The sequence below is a fragment of the Dermacentor andersoni genome, chromosome 11, assembly GCF_023375885.2.
Source record: "Dermacentor andersoni chromosome 11, qqDerAnde1_hic_scaffold, whole genome shotgun sequence".
Taxonomy (NCBI): domain Eukaryota; kingdom Metazoa; phylum Arthropoda; class Arachnida; order Ixodida; family Ixodidae; genus Dermacentor; species Dermacentor andersoni.
Genome location: NC_092824.1, coordinates 43,639,398 through 43,658,314, shown reverse-complemented (window position 1 = coordinate 43,658,314; position 18,917 = coordinate 43,639,398). Strand labels below are relative to the sequence as shown.

Sequence of the window (18,917 nt, the reverse complement as noted above, 5' to 3'; positions counted from 1 at the left end):
GAAAACGTAAAAACATCTGTTACCGCGGCGTAACAAGAAAAACAAGGCCGTCAAAAGATTACTTATGAAATTAATCGCACACCGCTAACTAAAATTGACTAAGATAAATATCTAGGGCTTATATTGCCTTCAGTCCTCAGGTGGCATAAACATATTACAAATATCACCGCAGGACCACTACGCAAATTATCCTGCCTCAAAAGAAGCCTTGCGCTCTCCAACACATCAGTCCTACTACTAGCCTACAAGACGTTCGTAAGGCCAATTCTCGAATACGCAAACACAGTCTGGTTTCCCCATTCCATGACTAACATAAAAAATTAATGGTAATCCAAAGAAAGGCTATGAGATTCATCCGCAATAAATATAAATGCGCAGACTCTGCGACTAATCTTCGAACGCCGTCTGGAATATGAACGCTATCTACGAGAGCAATACAGGCTCACCTGAATTTGTTTTATCAGCTACTAAAGAATAAGTATAAGATAAACGCGTCGAGGTACATTTCATTTTCTGAAGCTCAGAAAGTACGTAAGGTTCAGAAAGCATGTAATTAACATGCATAGACTTTAACACAATACACATGCAACAACGAGACGTGCACGTACTCTTTCTTCCCTCTCGCAGTACCTGAGTGGAGTCGAATTGATCCTGCTGTAACCAACATCGAATTGTTAACAAAATTTACTTCGCAAGTAGAAGCAGCAGTGTGTCAATAAAATAATTTGTAATCGCATGAGTCATCCTCACAAATTTTGCGTTGTCGCGATTTCGACGTCCCCTTCTTTTTTTTCGTTAGTAGCGGTTATGTGGACGCATAAATTTTTATTACTGTTTTAAATTTAGACTCTTCCTGCTAATTCAGAGCTTAGAGATTTCTTCTCAAATCGTTTCTTTTCTCTGTCAAGTCTTAACGTAATTAGCGCATCTCTACCCACAACTGTATAATATATTGACGCGTTAAGTGTTCCATTTCCGTTCATTTCCATTAATGTGTAGCTGGTCACTTACGTGATGTTTAATGCTATTTGTTTGCGTATCATGTTGCTTAACTGTTATGTGGAAACATGCATTTGTATTCCTAAACACAGCGTACATTTTATATTACCGTGCTTGGATGATAGTACTTTTTTAATCGCACTTTTCAAGTAACAGTTCTGCCTGTATGTTTCTAACCATGTTTTATACTTGATTCCTTCGTACTGAATACTTGAACATAGACTGCATGGCCCAGCAGCCATGCTCTCGATGGAGCGCATAAGTATTGTAAGTGAATAAATAAATATATATTTATATAAATAAATAAATAAATAAGTGAAAGTTGTAGGCAACGCAAATATTTTATATATGTTTCTCTTAGTGGCACTCGCACCTCGGCGTTTTTGTTGTTTAGGTTGAGCGAGCGAGCGTCTTTCCCCTGGCGCGATGTCCGCGCGACGAGCAATGGAGGGTGACGAGGAATAAAACCCCTTAAACTTCGTAAAGTAGTGACACTCTCCTCCTCCACCTTCACTCCTCCTCGTTTCTCCTCTCTCTCAAGCTCCTTCCTCGACCGTGGCGCCGCCTACTCTGCTCACGTGTAGCAACGGCTCCAACATGCACTCCTCGCCACTCCGTAGACTCTTCTCGAGCAAAAATGGCGCTGATGCACGGCGCGAGGGCCCACATGATGCTACTGGCCAATAGCGACGCGGCGTCGGCCTCGGCCAGAGCGCGCGAGGAGAAGACGGCATTCTTCAAAGAGTGGCACTACTTTACGAAGTTTAAGGGGCTTTAACGAGGAAGAGCAGAGGGCGCCACCTTGCGCGGCGGAGCCATCTAGCGAGCGGCGCACAAAGCGCACCACATGCGCCCTCTCCAATGCTGACGTCAGAGCATGCAACGCGCGCGCGCGCATCTTTTGCGAGCAAGCGAGCGAGGGAGCGAGCAGGTGCGCGCCAGGAGACGAGAAACAAGCGAGCAGGTAGTGACGTCACATTCACTCTGCTAGGAAGATCTCCAGTCTATGCAAGGCGACTGTGTTCTATTAAATAGCCGATGAAATATCACGACTCCTTCTTGTGTGTGACGCCATTTAAGACGTCATTACTTCCGATATCTACTTAAGGGTTTTCATGAATTTTGACAGTCGTGCTCACGTGGTGAAGCACGATTCTGTGCTTTGGTGTGCAGTAATTTAAGTAAATTTCGTCTCCAGTCGTCTCAGGAGGAGAACCGGAAGTGCCGCGTGAGAAACAAAAGTTTCACTCTATGCTCTTATCACTAATCATGATAGTTCGTCATTCGATCGTCGTCAATGCACCGTTGTCATAGAGTTGTCGTGATGCCGTCATTAACAACAGCGCCTTTGGCATGCTTTTTTCGTGGTTAAGTAAGCCGACATAAGGTATAGTGTAGGTGGCTTGTAGCCCAAATAACGGATGTCTATGAATGAATACTACAGAATATAAATAAACCTGAGTTCACAATACCATGTGTCGCTAGATTGCTTGAATGCTAATCGCATTACTGCCGACAGTCATCATAGATGGATTGTGCCGTAAAATTCCTTTTATTTCCTACCCTGCTTTTCGCCTTCCCCCACTCGTTTCGCCTTGGTGCTGATTTTTTGATAATCTACATTTTTGAAGAGCATGACGTCAACCTGTCAGACGCTTCTAGAGGCGCTACTGCACTCTTAAAGTGCTGCATTATGTGTTTGTGTTACTGGAGTGGTGTTACTGGAGTGCTCTAAAGGAAACACAATGGGCTGAGAATCTGTCGGTGGACAGCTGAAATGTAGACTTCGTGGCAGTGCTTTTTTACAAATGCGTAATAACTTTATATAAGTGTCGGAAGACACATCTGGATCACTTTGGCGGATGTCCGAAACACTTGGGAACTGACAGAATAAGATACACCTCTGTTAAAATAAAACAGTGTGCAATAAGGCAACACAAGCACCGAGGCAAAGGGTGAAATTAAAAAAAAATCCTTCAAATGGGTGTGCTAGTTCGACCGAACACATCTTCTTATGGGTGTAAAGGGGTCTGTTAGAGACACGAGAAAACACCCTTATGGGTGCGATATTCCATAGTCTGCAGTAGACCACAGCACACCGAGCCTTCTTTTACGTCACAATCCTGACCTCCTGCTTGAGCAGTTGCCTTTTATTACATTTGCGCATAGGAAAAAAATATCCGCGCCGTGTACAGTCAAGAAATAGCCGTTACGAACAGAGAGGCACTGCTGGCCATCGCCATCCACTTGGTTTGCTACCATGTTAGCGTGACTTTAGTCCGAATGTTCCTGAGGCGGACTACCAGGTGGCCACTAGCGGCACTGATCTCGAAGCGATGGTCGAGGGCCCTGGCGAGAGCAGGGCGCCTTTAACCGGTTAGGGTGAAAGCTGGCGCCGTGCTACTGCAAGGAAGGAAGGAAAAAAGCTTTATTTAAAGCCACCACTAAGGGACAGTAAAAAAGTGCGCATGCGCCGCTGAGGCCCGTGTTAATCCGTCGAGCTCGATTGAAGCCAATCACTCTAGATAGGAGGGGAGGCTAAAGGAAATAAGGAAAGGTAATGGCAGTGTTATATAAGTGCAGATTGTGTTCTGTATCTGATATTCGCGGACTTTTGGGGCAGTGCGCTGGGCTAGCCATGCGAAGTTGCTGAGCTTTAAGGGGGTGAGGAGAGGATTAGGATGAACTTTGCGAAGGAGATGTGCTTGTTCCGTGTTCAGTGAAAGGTATGGTTGGGATAAAATAACGCAGTTTTCGCTGACGTTCTTGTGATGTTCAGATATTTGCTCTTCGGACATGGTGAAGTCTTCCGCTGTCGTTGTATTGGCCAGGGAATCGTGGGCGCACTGTGGTTAACTTCGCCGGCACGTTGATGAAGCAACTCATTTCTCTAGATCCCAGCATGACCAAGTACCCAACTCAGTGTCATTGTAATGTTCTGGTCGCGGTTACAGGACTCTATTAGAATGGTATGTAGGTTGGTTTCCAGAAGTCGGCATCGCATGTTGCAAATGACTAGACTGGAGCCGATATAAATGTTGGTTAGGCTGGAGCTAAGGAGCAGAGAAGCTTCTTGTATGACATCTCGCCTGAATTTCTGGAGTGGCTGTGCTAGGAGTGTTGGAAGCGGCCCAGCTGTTTGGGCGATCGGTGCTGTTTGCCAGGGTTCATATATTGCATACGCGTGCAACCCCATTTTAGAGCCTGCCGTGTCCCTCTATATCGTGATACATTTCCGGTCTCTGTAATGAAGTTTTGTTTGTGCTTGACGTCAAGCAGACATGTAGGTGTGGCACCATATTGGTCGGTATGTGTGGAAATGCAACGTTGCGGTGTGGCTGAGGGCTTTGATTAACTTGTGTCAGCTGGACGGACGAGGGCAATCCTACTGGTATCAAGATGCTGCATCCTTGTTCTTTAGAAGACAAGCGCGCTACTTGTCTGTCTCGGTGTTGTTCTGTTAGTTCGGCGAGAGTGTGAAAGGGGCCCGTCTGTGTGTTGAAGGCGCTGATATTGGTAGACATAGGACGGCCTTGTGAAGGGTGTTGAGTGAAGATTTCGGTTTTCTAATTTGTGTTTATCTTAGCATTAGGAACGGGAGGGTGTAGAGAGCCTTACTATAACACGATTGCAGTCAAGCGTTGTGTTTCTTGTCCTTGTCCACGTCCGTTTTTTTTTTTTTGTTAATTATGCGTCGTATTAGGTACGTGAGGTTTCTGCAATTTGTTTATATTCTGTAAAGCTAGAGTTGGCATTGATGTTGTGATTTATGATGACTCCGAGTATTCGGCACGATGTCACCTTTGGTACCTGTGTTCCTGCACCGTATTCTGCGTGTGAGCCGTCACTGAGATCAGCACGCCATGACCGCGCTCGAACGCATGCTGCTGCGATCGAGCGCGATCATGGCGTGATTCAGTTTAGCAGAACCGTGACTGAGCGAACAAGTCCTTTACGTCCTATGAGCGCCAGGCCTCCATGGTTTGCGCTAACGTCATCCTAGCCGCCATGTTGTTCCCACCAGCACGGTGGGAAGCTGCATCTGTTAGCGTCTACTACGATCGTTCTGCCGGTTCAGCCGTGTATCTGGCATAGAAGCCAGCATTCTGGCAGCGTCTCTATGACATTGAAGCAGGGGGCGGGGGTATTCTGTAAGAGTCGACTAGGTGGACTGTCCACTTGGACCGCTGCTGATTGGCTAGGGCCGCTCGTCTCCTCCTCTCTCGTACAGCTGCGTCGAATCAGCAGCGGCCTAAATGGACAGTCCACTAGGTGCACTCTTACAGAATACCCCCCTCCCCCCCCCAGGTTAACTTTGGGAGTCAATATGATGAACTGACGTCATTGCAGCCGCCATGCTGCAGGAGCAGCACAGTGTGGTAAGTTGTAATTGCGACGTCACGTACGAGCTGTCCGTACTACTTCGCTGTCTTGGGGACCACGGCGGCCGCATTTCGATGGGGGCGAAATGCGAAAACACCCGTGTACTTAGAATTAGGTGCACGTTAAAAAAACCCAGGTGGTCGAAATTTTCGGAGTCCTCCACTACGGCGTGCATAATCAGAAAGTGGTTTTGTCACGTACAACCCCATAAATTAATTTTTAATTTAACTCCTACGGGGACGGTAGAGTATCCGTCTCCACTGCAAGAGGACCGTGATTCCAATCCCGGTGCCGCGCTATTCTCCACCGGAAAATAAAAAAAAAAACCGTGTGTTGAGAAAATTCCACAAACAGGCCTGCAGTGCGGCCTGATCCCGGTGACCAGAACCGGTAACGCACTCTCTCACCAGAGCAGGATTGGCCACCCTGGTGCAGTACTTGGCCACAACCTCCTATATGAATACAACAATCGAACCCCGGCCCTCAGTCCCCAGCAGCCGCGAAGCAACTGACCACGGCGGCGGTCAGATCTGTGACGCTGCAGAGGGTGCTAAGAATACCTGGCTCCGGACAGGCCGCCATTGGAATCTGAACCTGGCAACGTTTAACGTTAGAACGCTATCTAGTGAGGCGAGTCTAGCAGTGTTATTGGAGGAATTAGAGGGTAGTAAATGGGATATAATAGGGCTCAGTGAGGTTAGGAGGACAAAAGAAGCATATACAGTGCTAAAAAGCGGGCATGTACTGTGTTACCGAGGCTTAGCGGAGAGACGGGAACTAGGAGTCGGATTCCTGATTAATAAGGAAATAGCTGGTAACATACAGGAATTCTATAGCATTAACGAGAGGGTGGCATGTCTTGTTGTGAAACTTAATAAGAGGTACAAAATGAAGGTTGTACAGGTCTACGCTCCTACATCTAGTCATGATGACCAGGAAGTCGAAAGCTTTTATGAAGACGTAGAATCGGCGATGAGTAAAGTCAAAACAAAATACACTATACTGATGGGCGACTTCAATGCCAGGGTAGGCAAGAAGCAGGCTGGAGACAAGTCAGTGGGGGAATATGGCATAGGCTCTAGGAATAGCAGAGGAGAATTATTAGTAGAGTTTGCAGAACAGAATAATATGCGGATAATGAATACCTTTTTCCGCAAGCGGGTTAGCCGAAAGTGGACGTGGAGGAGCCCGAATGGAGAGACTAGAAATGAAATCGACTTCATACTCTGCGCGAACCCTGGCATCATTCAAAATGTAGACGTGCTCGGCAAGGTACGCTGCAGTGACCACAGGATGGTAAGAACTCGAATTAGCCTAGACTTGAGGAGGGAACGAAAGAAACTGGTACACAAGAAGCCAATCAATGAGTTAGCGGTAAGAGGGAAACTAGAGGAATTCCGGATCAAACTACAGAACAGGTATTCGGCTTTAACTCAGGAAGAGGACCTTAGTGTTGAAGCAATGAACGACAACCTCATGGGCATCATTAAGGAGTGCGCAATAGAAGTTGGTGGTAACGCCGTTAGACAGGAAACCAGTAAGCTATCGCAGGAGACGAAAGATCTGATCAAGAAACGCCAATGTATGAAAGCCTCTAATCCTACAGCTAGAATAGAACTGGCAGAACTTTCTAAGTTAATCAACAAGCGTAAGACAGCGGACATCAGGAACTATAATATGGATAGAATTGAACAGGCTCTCAGGAACGGAGGAAGCCTAAAAACAGTGAAGAAGAAACTTGGAATAGGCAAGAATCAGATGTGTGCGTTAAGAGACAAAGCCGGCAATATCGTTACTAATATGGATGAGATAGTTCAAGTGGCTGAGGAGTTCTATAGAGATTTATACAGTACCAGTGGCACCCACGACGATAGTGGAAGAGAGAATAGCCTAGAGGAATTCGAAATCCCACAGGTAACGCCAGAAGAAGTAAAGAAAGCCTTAGGAGCTATGCAAAGGGGGAAGGCAGCTGGGGAGGATCAGGTAACAGCAGATTTGTTGAAGGATGGTGGTCAGATTGTTCTAGAGAAACTGGCCACCCTGTATACGCAGTGCCTCATAACCTCGAGCGTACCGGAATCTTGGAAGAACGCTAACATAATCCTAATCCATAAGAAAGGGGACGCCAAAGACTTGAAAAATTATAGACCGATCAGCCTACTGTCCATTGCCTACAAAGTATTTACTAAGGTAATCGCAAATAGAATCAGGAACACCTTAGACTTCTGTCAACCAAAGGACCAGGCAGGATTCCGTAAAGGCTACTCAACAATAGACCATATTCACAATATCAATCAAGTGATAGAGAAATGTGCAGAATATAACCAACCCTTATTTATAGCTTTCATTGATTACGAGAAAGCGTTTGATTCAGTCGAAACCTCAGCAGTCATGGAGGCATTACGGAATCAGGGTGTAGATGAGCCATATGTAAAAATACTGGAAGATATCTATAGCGGCTCCACAGCCACCGTAGTCCTCCAAAAAGAAAGCAACAAAATCCCTATAAAGAAAGGCGACAGACAGGGAGATACAATATCTCCAACGCTATTCACAGCATGTTTACAGGAGGTATTCAGAGGCCTGGAGTGGGAAGAATTGGGGATAAAAGTTGATGGAGAATACCTTAGCAACTTGCGATTCGCTGATGATATTGCCTTGCTTAGTAACTCAGGAGACCAATTGCAATGCATGCTCACTGACCTGGAGAGGCAAAGCAGAAGGGTGGGTCTGAAAATTAATCTGCAGAAAACTAAAGTACTGCTTAACAGTCTCGGAAGAGAACAGCAGTTTACGATAGGTAGCGAAACACTGGAAGTGGTAAGGGAATACATCTACTTAGGGCAGGTAGTGACCACGGATCCGGATCATGAGACTGAAATAACCAGAAGAATAAGAATGGGTTGGGGTGCGTTTGGCAGGCATTCTCAAATCATGAACAGTTGGTTGCCACTATCCCTCAAAAGGAAAGTGTACAACAGCTGTGTGTTACCAGTACTCACATATGGGGCAGAAACCTGGAGGCTTACGAAAAGGGTTCTGCTGAAATTGAGGACGACGCAACGAGCTATGGAAAGAAGAATGATGGGTGTAACGCTAAGGGATAAGAAAAGAGCAGATTGGGTGAGGCAACAAACGCGGGTAAACGACATCTTAGTTGAAATCAAGAAAAAGAAATGGGCATGAGCCGGACATGTAATGAGGAGGGAAGATAACCGATGGTCACTAAGAGCTACGGACTGGATTCCAAGGGAAGGGAAGCGTAGCAGGGGGCGGCAGAAAGTTAGGTGGGCAGATGACATTAAGACGTTTGCAGGGACAACATGGCCAGAATTAGTACATGACCGGGGTAGTTGGAGAAGTATGGGAGAGGCCTTTGCCCTGCAGTGGGCGTAACTAGGCTGATGATGATGATGATGATGACACATCAGTGTCAGATTAGAACTCGTTTGGGACGTATTTTGGTCTGTTTCAATTTCTTTGCATTCTTTTTTTATGTACTCAGCCCTCTAATTTGTTTGGCGTTGAGGAGGAAATAACTTTGATTTCCCTTGTCCCCTTGCCACGCAGTGGCAGTCGCAGGTCAGCTACTGCTTCCAGCTCGGAGGCCTACTGGACAGGCTGAACGCGTACGAGTACCTGTACCTGGTCGGTCGACTGCGAGGCATCCCTGAAAGCGAATTGAAGGCCATGGTGAACAGCATCATATCGGTCGTTGACCTCGACGAGCACGCATCGAAGGAGTGCGGCGTGTACAGGTTCGCGCACGGCGATTGAATTTATGTAGCTAGCATTCTTACAATCAGGCGTGTGCGAGTACTACTCTTCAAAAAAGAATTGAATGGGAATCTAATGGGGCCGAGACGAGTAGAATAGTATACTGGTCGAACTGCCTTCTGATAGTAGAAGACGGTTGATGCAGTAAATATAGAACGATACTCACGTCCTAGTATTCGCTAGGTTAGTGTGTTTCTGTTACGAAGCTTTATTTAATACGCGAGTGGAACTTTAGGATTAAATGACAGTTTGTTCGCGTAGACGACAATTTTCGCAGATCGCGAAGGACATAACTTGGCACTTTTTAGGCACATAGCATGCCCGCGTGAATAAATTGTATCGTATTTCTGCGCGAATATTCCTTTTGTTGTAGGAAGTTGGCGTTTGAAATCGAAAACTACTCGAAAAATAGTGTTATTTACAATAGTGACTATTGACTATTGACAAGTAGGGCACATTTGGTTTCTTCAAAAATTTGGACTATTGACACTGACATTGACAATTTGTTGCGTCCTATTATTGTGAACGATCGGATAACAAAATTCGTGAAAGAGCAGTAAATATATTCAATTTTAAAAACCAAGTGCAAGACAGCGGTTGCGTTCTGCCTTATCGCCAGAAGTGATGTTTCACTTCGCGAACGGCGGTGACGCGCAAGCGTATGGGTGCTGTGGCGCACACGACGCTATCGATCACTGGTGCGCCTTGACGCCTATACAGTCAGCATCACAAATCGTGTTCAATACAGGGCTGGCGCAGCCGCGCCAGACGCATCAGCCGCCGCAGTAGAACGCCCCCGTTGTAAACATTCACCGCGGACACCGACTGTCAAAACGCTGGCGCTGTGGAATCGCGGCAGCAGCAGCGAGCGAAGTGACCTTCGTGCTTCTATCGCTTCAACGCAAACTCATCGGTGAGAACACAGCACACGCAAAGCTACGGGCCGTAGACTTGTGCATCCAAAGCAGATTGTTTTCAACATAAAGCGCCCGCTATCATGCGCGGCCGAAGTAATACGCCCCCGGTCCCTTCAACCCGGTGTCACGGCGCAATGCTCGCGACGGAATACGCCGCGCTTTCACCCAGCGCGCACGCGAGATTGAGCCGCCACCTTCGCCTCACGATCGCACGCTTTCACTCGAACACACAGTGTACGGCGCGCGAGGACGACGTTACCACGAGACAAACCCACCACCTATGCATCGCAAAGAAAACCAGTAGAACTGCCAGAGGAGGTCTACCCAGCGCGCATCGCCTACCTTCCGCTTGGCCTCGTTTCTCCATCTGTACTTCGCTGAACGTTACCTGCGCGTTTCTCTAGGTGGCGGTGCTTTACCGCGAGCTTAGCGCGCTCCTTTGTACTACCCAGGCGCACGATTTTCTTGACTTTCTGGTGCTTTCACCGTTCGTTTCCTTTGTTGTCTCAGAAAAACACAGTCGATTTGAAGAGCTGGCCAGTTATGCTTGCGTGTAAAAATAAAGCTTAAGCGAGCCGATTAGAAAACCAGGCAAGCTTGTGTCGTTTCGCGACTAATAACAAACAATGGACTGAAAAAATTGGAGGACGCTTAAGCTTCGCCTTCAAGAGTGGAACGCGACAGCGTTCTCGTCGACCCGCCAAAGGGTGTAAGACAATGCGCTACGGCGCAGCGATCACGTACGAGGCGCCCCGAGTCGGACTTTGCACCCACCAATCACGCGGTGAGCGCCGAGCAACGTAGCGTTCGGCGCAGCAACGAAACGTGTGCCTGAGCAAAAGGAACGAACCAAAGAACTCGGTGTCTCGGAGGGAGAAACAATCTACGCGAGCCAAACGTGGTGATTGGCACGGACAGCCGGGCCGCGACGCGCCTCGCACCAGTCCCCGCACGGCCCCAATAGACCTCAGACTCTGCCCAGGTGGCGCTGCGAAAAAACCCGTCACCAGCGCCCCCATCGCAGCCTAGGCGCAAACTGAGTAGTGCAAAAAGAGCTGTCCGCAGGCGAAGTTGCATATGCATAATGGACCCTGCTCTTTCGGTTGTGTTGAGGCACGGTTTCCTAAAAACCAAGGACCTGGAAAGCTTCGTCCGCCTCACCACGCTTCGGAAAGGGCGAAGTACGTGTACAATATAAAAGAAGTCTCGGGTGTTATTTCGGCGTGCTGCAACTCGCGAGGGCAGAGAGCATCAGGTTGGTTTAGCAATATCAGCATAAACATCTAAGCATTTCAAATTGGTTCATATTGAAGACGCCCTGAACACAAGACTTAAGTATCATTTTGCATTTTATCGTAATGTTTGTTCTTGCAATTATTTACAGAGAGTAAACCCTTCCATCGCCTTTTTCAGGGCAGGAAATAGAAAACCTTTTCCAAGGCAGCAAACGTACAGCGTGCGAAAATAACGAAAGTAAGCTTTCTACGATGCCTGCGCGCCGCATCTTTCTGTCTCGCCGGAGCTACAGCATCGCTCAGTACCTTTGAACTTTTCGCAGACGCCTTAAGCAAAACATGCGCACAAGTATATGTAAATAAACGCAACATTTTGTTTACACACGTGCGTTTCTTCGAAATTACTCATACAGTGCTCTTACAGCAACTTTATTGCTCATATATCAAAAACGTAGTCGAGCAGGCTCAGCACATTGCGAAACGTGCTTGTTGTACCGGCGCAGGACTTACAATATACCGAAACTAGAAATTAACTCACGACACAACGATGCCCTAGAACCGGATTTTAAACTCATAAACGAAACAAATTGCTTGGTTGAACTGGCCTGGCGAATCTCTCCCTTCCACTTGAGTAAAGCAGAGGCGGACGGAAAATATTGATGCTACATCAGCAGGATGATTCGCAACGTTGTTTTTTTCTGTTGCCAACGAAGTGGCGGCAGTAGATTCTTGAGTTATCGCTTGGTTGCCACGGTCCTCCGTCAAGGCTACGAAGCACTATTACAGCAGAACAACATTATGGCGCTTTCTCATGCGAGCCGCCGTGTTGTGGGGAATGCAAGTAATTTGATTACCCAACACGTTCAACGGCCCGTACCCAGCGCTCGCCTTTGCCCTTCATGCGATCGCGATGGAAATCGGTTAAACTCAACCTTGTTATACAGTCCTTCAAGTTCATGGCAATTTACAGAAGCATCGATTGCGGCGTTTCTTCGTAGCGCGCGGATCTATCGAGGTTGCCGTCGCTTCCACCATCTGTCTGGCGAGTGAGCCTGAGTGAGCCAGCAAGCGTTTTATGGCAGTTCGGCGGCGCGTCCTACTAGCGGAGAAATTCATAGCTCTCTGTCTGGGCGTTAAATGCACAAAAGGCTCGCAATATGGACCATAATCTAGTCAAATCGTTGTTTCGCAGCCGCTAGCTGCAACTTAGCAAGGGATTCGGGCTTCGCACTACTCAATTACTGCCTCTTCGCACCGCCAGTTGGCGCTACGCGTCTTGCAAAACTCCAGAGTCTGACGTCTATACGCTGAAACGAGACGAAGGCGAGAAGGGGGCGAGTAGCGCACCACCTATCGGGACAGCGCCGTACATTGCGAGGAGGAGGTCTTCTGTGTTTGCCGCAAGAGGGCTCTGCGTGGGCGGCACGCGCAGAAGAAATGTAGCGGAAACCTACTTCGCTACGCCCTTAACTGTGACTTCTGTAATTTACATGCTCAAACCGATATACGCCGCAGTATAACTTTCTACGGCACGTTTTTAAAGCCACACCGCATTCACTAGAGGCGCTTTTGTCCCGTTTGAACCAACGAACTCATGGCTGGGTGGTAGCGTCTCCTCCTCACACTCTGAAGACCATGGTTCTATTCCCACCCAGCCCATCTTGCAAGTTGTTTTTATTTATGAACTGCTTTCCGGGATCTTTCGCTCACGGCCAACGCCACCGACACCAACGCCGACGACACCGGCTTTTCTGCGACACGAGCTCCTTAACGTTCTCGCGTGAAAATGAAGACAAGGAAGGCGCACATAGCGCTTGTGTTTGTGTGTAGGCCTTCGTTCGTCTTCACTTTCTATACCCTGTTTGTTATTAGCCATAAACGCTTGTTGAAAATATTTGATGGATGCGGTGCCGCGTTCAAATGAACTTTGGGCCGATTGGGGAGCCTGTAATTTAGAAACATCACAAAAAGTTTGGGAACTCATGGTGGTTCTGTCAGAAAACTGACAAATATGGGCGGCATCGCGATACGAGGAGACATTTTAGATTGTGTCGTACAGCGCGAATCAGGGCCAAAGGACACAAGAAAAGGCGAGGACATGCGCTTTCTTGTGTCCCTTGTCCCAAATTCGCGCTGTACCACACAATCTAAAATGAAAATCAAACTAGCTCAAATAATAACCCATGTAAGTTACAAGGAGGCAGTTGAAGAGGCATAAGGACGGCGCAGTGGTTCACCTGTTATTTGGCGCGCGGACCCAGCACTTGGCCACAAGGTTAGCGTACATGGTGCACCTCAACGATGGCGGTAGCATAGAGGCAGAAAGAGCACATGACTCTGTGCTTAATGAGCAAAGTACAATACCGCAGTACTGTAAATCGTTTCAAGCGGATGCAAACACATTGACATTGTCCGAACAAATATTTCCGCCACTGAAGTTGACAAAAGAAATCTGTAATCTGTCTAATGTCGAGGCATCCTTATTGACTGACTTGAAATTGTTAAGCAGAAGTAGGGAAATTCGCTCGTTAGATCAGAATAAGCAATAAACATTTTATCGATACCCAGCTTGGTTAGGAACACGCACACTGCTTCTGAGGTAGGTGAGCGCATCGCTCCCTCTGCACATAAGCGATTTACCCTAGTGTCCCTTAAAGAGGCCCCCAACATTACCTCCGCCTCTACACTTTTTCAGTAATGCATAGTGGTTGGTGCCGCTCTACTTAACCCGTTGTGGCTGCTTAGTTGCTATATTGTTGGGCTGCTAATGCACGTGGTCGCGGGATCGAACCCCGGCCACGGCGGCCGCAATTTCGATAGAGGCGAAATTGCGAAAACACCCCTGTACTTAGCTTTAGGTGCACGTTCAAGAACCGCAGGTGCTACAAATTTCCGTAGCCCCCCGCTACAGCGTGCCTTATAATCAGAAAGTGGTTTTGGAACGGAAAACCCCATAATTTAATCTTTTTCTCCATTCCCCAGCGGAGGCAACCGCCGAAAGTTGTCCATCGGTGCCGCTCTGCTGGGACTGCAGCCGTTCGTGTTTCTGGACGAGCCATACGCGGGGGTGGATGTCGTGTCCAGAAACAAGATCTTCAGAGCCATCGCGGAGATCAAGAAACGCACGCAGACTACCTTCGTACTTACGTCACACAAGTGAGTGCTGCCAAAGTGTAGGCAATGTTATCACACAGCGAAGCCAATGGGAAAATGACTGTATTCGAGCGAGGAGCAAACGAGTGCTCGATTTGTTAGTCGCAGGCAAACGAAGTCAGTGCAGAATGAAGCTGAGGTGTGAGCACAGAGGAAACTGTTTTTCGAACCTTTTCTGATCGAGTGATTTCTGCAAACATCATAATGCCTAGCACGAGATGTGCGACATTGAGAGGAAAAGAAACCTGTTTTTCATTAGTGTGAGTGTCAACAATTTAGATTTCATAATTTATTTGTTTACATTTATGTGGGAGGTTAATATGACTCTTCCTGAAGTTTCACAAGTGTTCATTGTCGCATCATACTGACGTTTGGAAACTGCACTCTGTTTTTGGAGCGTGCTGCTCAATGTATATAAATCAAGGTATCTGTAAATTGGTAGGGAAACGTTCCGAGAAGCCTACATGTTCAGAAAATGTCGGCCTGTCACACCGGTAGCCATCAGTTTGCTGGGAGGGTTCAGTTTGCTGGCTAGCTTTTGTCAACGAAATAACACAGAATCAAGTATGACGTCGAACCTTGAAGTGGAAGCTGTATCGTGATTATAAGCTGCTTTGGGCAAATGTTTAAATTCATCTAGGGTTCACCACTTCAGCAGCTACGCGAACAGTTATTTAGCTTGTTTGATGTTGGAGCTTATTTCACCTTACGTGCAAGTGTGCTTTGAAACATATGAAGACTTTGCGTCCTAAGGGCAACATAACTAGGCTTTTAATGCCGGCAGTCACATCTGTTAAGAACGTGAAGGATTAGGGTGGGTTTGAATGACACCGACAGAGGGACTTGAAAACTGACTTCACTTTTATTTGTTCACGCACCCAGTATGCATGAACTAATGAAGAAAATAAGCTTCAATTGGCAGTAACCAGTACGGCCCTCACATATAAACAATATAGGAATGTATGCGATACCTAGCGCTCACCATTCTGCTGTGCAACAACTTGTAATCATAGCTAAGGCTTATCAGTCGAGACATCGTTGCACTGCTGCCCCCCGCCTCTTACTATTATTAAAAAAAATTATTAACCTGCCAATTTTGCTGCCTGTAACTCTTAGTGCACTCGCTTTCTTGCCACGTTCACACTGGAGCGGTCGGCGTATTGAACGACCTGAAAGTTCCTGCTGCCGAAATGCCGGGTCGTTCATGTTGCTTGCCCGCCGCGTCGACAGAGCTCGCTAGATCCCTCGAAAGAAACAACCAAGGGTGCGCGATACTCACGGTGGACGGAACTGAGGAGAAGCCCTACCAAGTCTCCGCACTAGAACAGTAGTGTGGAGAAGGTCACGTGGTATTTTTTCTTGTAGCGGCCATCTTGCGGGGCAGAATGACGGTTTTGTTACGATGGCTTAGACTCATGTGTGTGCTTCTCCGTAGATCTCGTACCCTGGTAAAGTCGCCCTATATCAAAGTTTGGGTTAGTCCCCGTGTCTTGCGCCGCCGTGTTAGCTAGACCGTTCTTTGCCGGCTGTTGTTCTGGCCAGGTGACATTCGAAAAAGCAAAGAGCGTGAAACGAGCGCGTATACAACGCTGTACACCACGTACCGCACTACTGTCGAAGGAGGATCTGGGAGTATTCTTGCTATCTTCGGTGGATACAGTGCTGTCGTGCCATCACGGACTGAAACCGCTGTGCTTCAGAACGTACGATAAACGACTTGCAGGTCAATGACAGTTGTGCAGCGTACCCGCTTTTGGCAGCTGGCGATGCACTCGTGGTACGCAAGGATGATCGAGAAGGCGCTGTTGTTAGTAATAAAGGCGCGAACCCTGCTTACCGCATACATCAATGCGCCATAGAGTGGCAGTGAACAGAACGTAGGCGGACGCGGTGTAAGGGTGAACAAGACTCGACAGAAAACTACGTCTGCGCGCACATAAAACGGCTAATGGTCGGTCGCGCCTAGCGAGCCCTGTCAACGCGCTGGAAGCACGCATGTAGTACGCGTATACACTGTTGGCCACTGCGCGTGAGCTACAACAGATTTTATCAGGATAGCAATTATATGGACACTCCAGGCAAATTTTTGCCGTCGCCGTTGCCCTGATTTTCCACATTAAGTCCAAGAGCGATGACATTCGCCGCGCGCCGTATGCTGTATGTGGGAGTCAAACCACGCGAGGAAAGCCGATGATCTCGGCTAAATCTGGTGCGCGCAAACGAAGAAAGCGGAGCGCACACGCACTGTTTGCTCCGAGTACCTCCTGTAAACATGCTATTCACAGCGTGTTTACAGGAGGTATTCAGAGCCCTGGATTGGGAAGAACTGGGGGTAAAAGTTAATGGAGAATACCCGAGTAACTTGCGATTCGCTGATGATATTGCCTTGCTTAGTAACTCTGGGGACCAATTCTTATGCATGCTCACTGACCTGGAGAGGCAAAGCAGAAGAGTGGGTCTAAAAATTAATCTGCAGAAAACTAAAGTAATGTTTAACAGTCTCGGAAGAGCACAGAAATTTACAATAGGTAGCGAGGCACTGCAAGTGGTAAGGGAATACATCTATTTAGGGCACGTAGTGACCGCGGATCCGGATCATGGGACTGAAATAATCTGAAGAATAAGATTGGGCTGGGGTGCGTTTGGCAGGCATTCTCAGATCATGAGCAGCAGGTTGCCATTATCCCTCCAGAGAAAAGTGCCTAAGAGCTGTATCTTACCAGTATTCACGTACAGGGCAGAAACCTGGAGGTTTACGAAAAGGGTTCTACTTAAATTGAGGACGACGCAACGAGCTCTGTAAAGAAGAATGATGGGTGTAATGTTAAGGGATAAGAAAAGAGCAGATTGTGTGAGGGAACAAACGCGAGTTAATGACATCTTAGTCGGAATCAAGAAAAAGAAATGGGCTTGGGCAGGACATGCAATGAGGGAAGATAAACGATGGTCATTAAGGCTTACGGACTGGATTCCAAGGGAAGGGAAGCGTAGCAGGGGGTGGCAGAAAGTTAGGAGGGCGGAAGAATTTAAGTTTGCACGGACAACGTGGCCACGATTAGTACATGACCGGGGTTCTTGGAGAAGTATGGGAGAGGCCTTTGCCCTGCAGTGGGCGTAATCAGGCTGATGATGATGAAACGCACTGTCTTCTGTCGCGTGAACGACTGTGGGAAGATGGAAGGGAGGGGGGGGCGGCGTAGTGGTCCGGCAGCAACTGCGAATTTCGCGACCGGGCGCAAGGAGAACTGACGCTCGCGGCTCCCTCCCGCACGATGGAGGAAAGCGGGGAGACAGCGCGGCTTTCGCTCGGCCAACAAGTGCGTACTTTGAACGGCACCACTCAGATTTATGATTCAATAAAGTTGTTCTCGCGCGGTCGCGTGCGTCGTGTCTTAGAGGTGATCTGCACACGGCTCACACCTTTGTGCACGCTGTTTTCACGCCGCTCTTGCGTTTAAGCGATAGACCACACGAAAGTCTCTTCGCTCGCTGCTGCTGCCGCGCTTGCTCAGAACAGCGCTTTAACAAGGAGTGTCCGCACTCATCCAATGGAATGTGTTCATGTTTGCCTGTGCGCGCTGACACCATGCTTGTTAATTCAGTTATTGAGATAATGTTTCCAAGATTTTAGGACAACGAGTTTATAGACTAGTATCCTGATTTCGTACAACTGTCTACTAATTTGATATCGCAACCGATGCTTCGTCTTTTAGGCGAAACTGCGTCTTTTTTGTTTCGGGAAGCTTCACTTACCGTGAGAAGAACGCGCCTCAAGACGCAGTCATGCATCTAACCGAGTTCTCTCGACGGCGAGCGCTGTAGCTCGTTATATCGCTGCGTTGTGCGACCACCTGGAACTTGTTCAACAATCCGAAACAATGCCTCAAGGCAGGACTCACACGCGTGCTTGTTAACTTAAACTACTGATGGGCTAGCCATAGGTCGATGGATTATTATGCACGTGCGTAAAGTGTGCTGCCGGTCATCGTCTGCGTAATCTCGTAGCGCAGGGAGAGTGCGCAGATTCATTTTCACAATATGCGCCAATAGTAGCAGGGACCGGCTACATGGTCTTATTTGCGAAGTTCGCTGTCAACTTCTTCCAACGCTAGAGCACAATGCTCTGCCGACAAGACGATGGTACATCGTGTTTGGATTCGTTGATGGAATCGCCACGTGGCGCGCTCGTCCGGGTAGCCTGAAGCAGATCCACGGTGAAGGCGAAAAATGTAAAGAGTAGAGAAACTGCGCCGACAAAATGGCGGAGTAAAGCGAACTTCCGGCATTAACATAGAGGAAGGAATAAATGCGGAGAGACCCTGATGTCATTGTTTGTGAAACTAAGTGACGCCGGAAGCTGGCGCTACTCCGCCTTCTTGTCGACGCAGATCCTGCTCTCTTGTTTACATTTCTCGCTTTCGGCGCACAACCACGCTAGGCTGCGCGGATGTGT

At 47.8% G+C, this 18,917-nt stretch overlaps 1 protein-coding gene across 1 annotated transcript in view; it reads left to right on the top strand.

The window, feature by feature from the left end:
* LOC126518170 (phospholipid-transporting ATPase ABCA3-like) overlaps positions 1-18,917 on the top strand; it is an 81,775-nt gene that overhangs the window by 19,584 nt on the left and 43,274 nt on the right. Inside the window, exons 3-4 of the mRNA XM_050168016.2 lie at positions 8,953-9,140; positions 14,294-14,467. Of these exons, the coding sequence (XP_050023973.1) occupies positions 8,953-9,140; positions 14,294-14,467 (362 nt within the window). The remainder of the gene's footprint in view (positions 1-8,952; positions 9,141-14,293; positions 14,468-18,917) is intronic.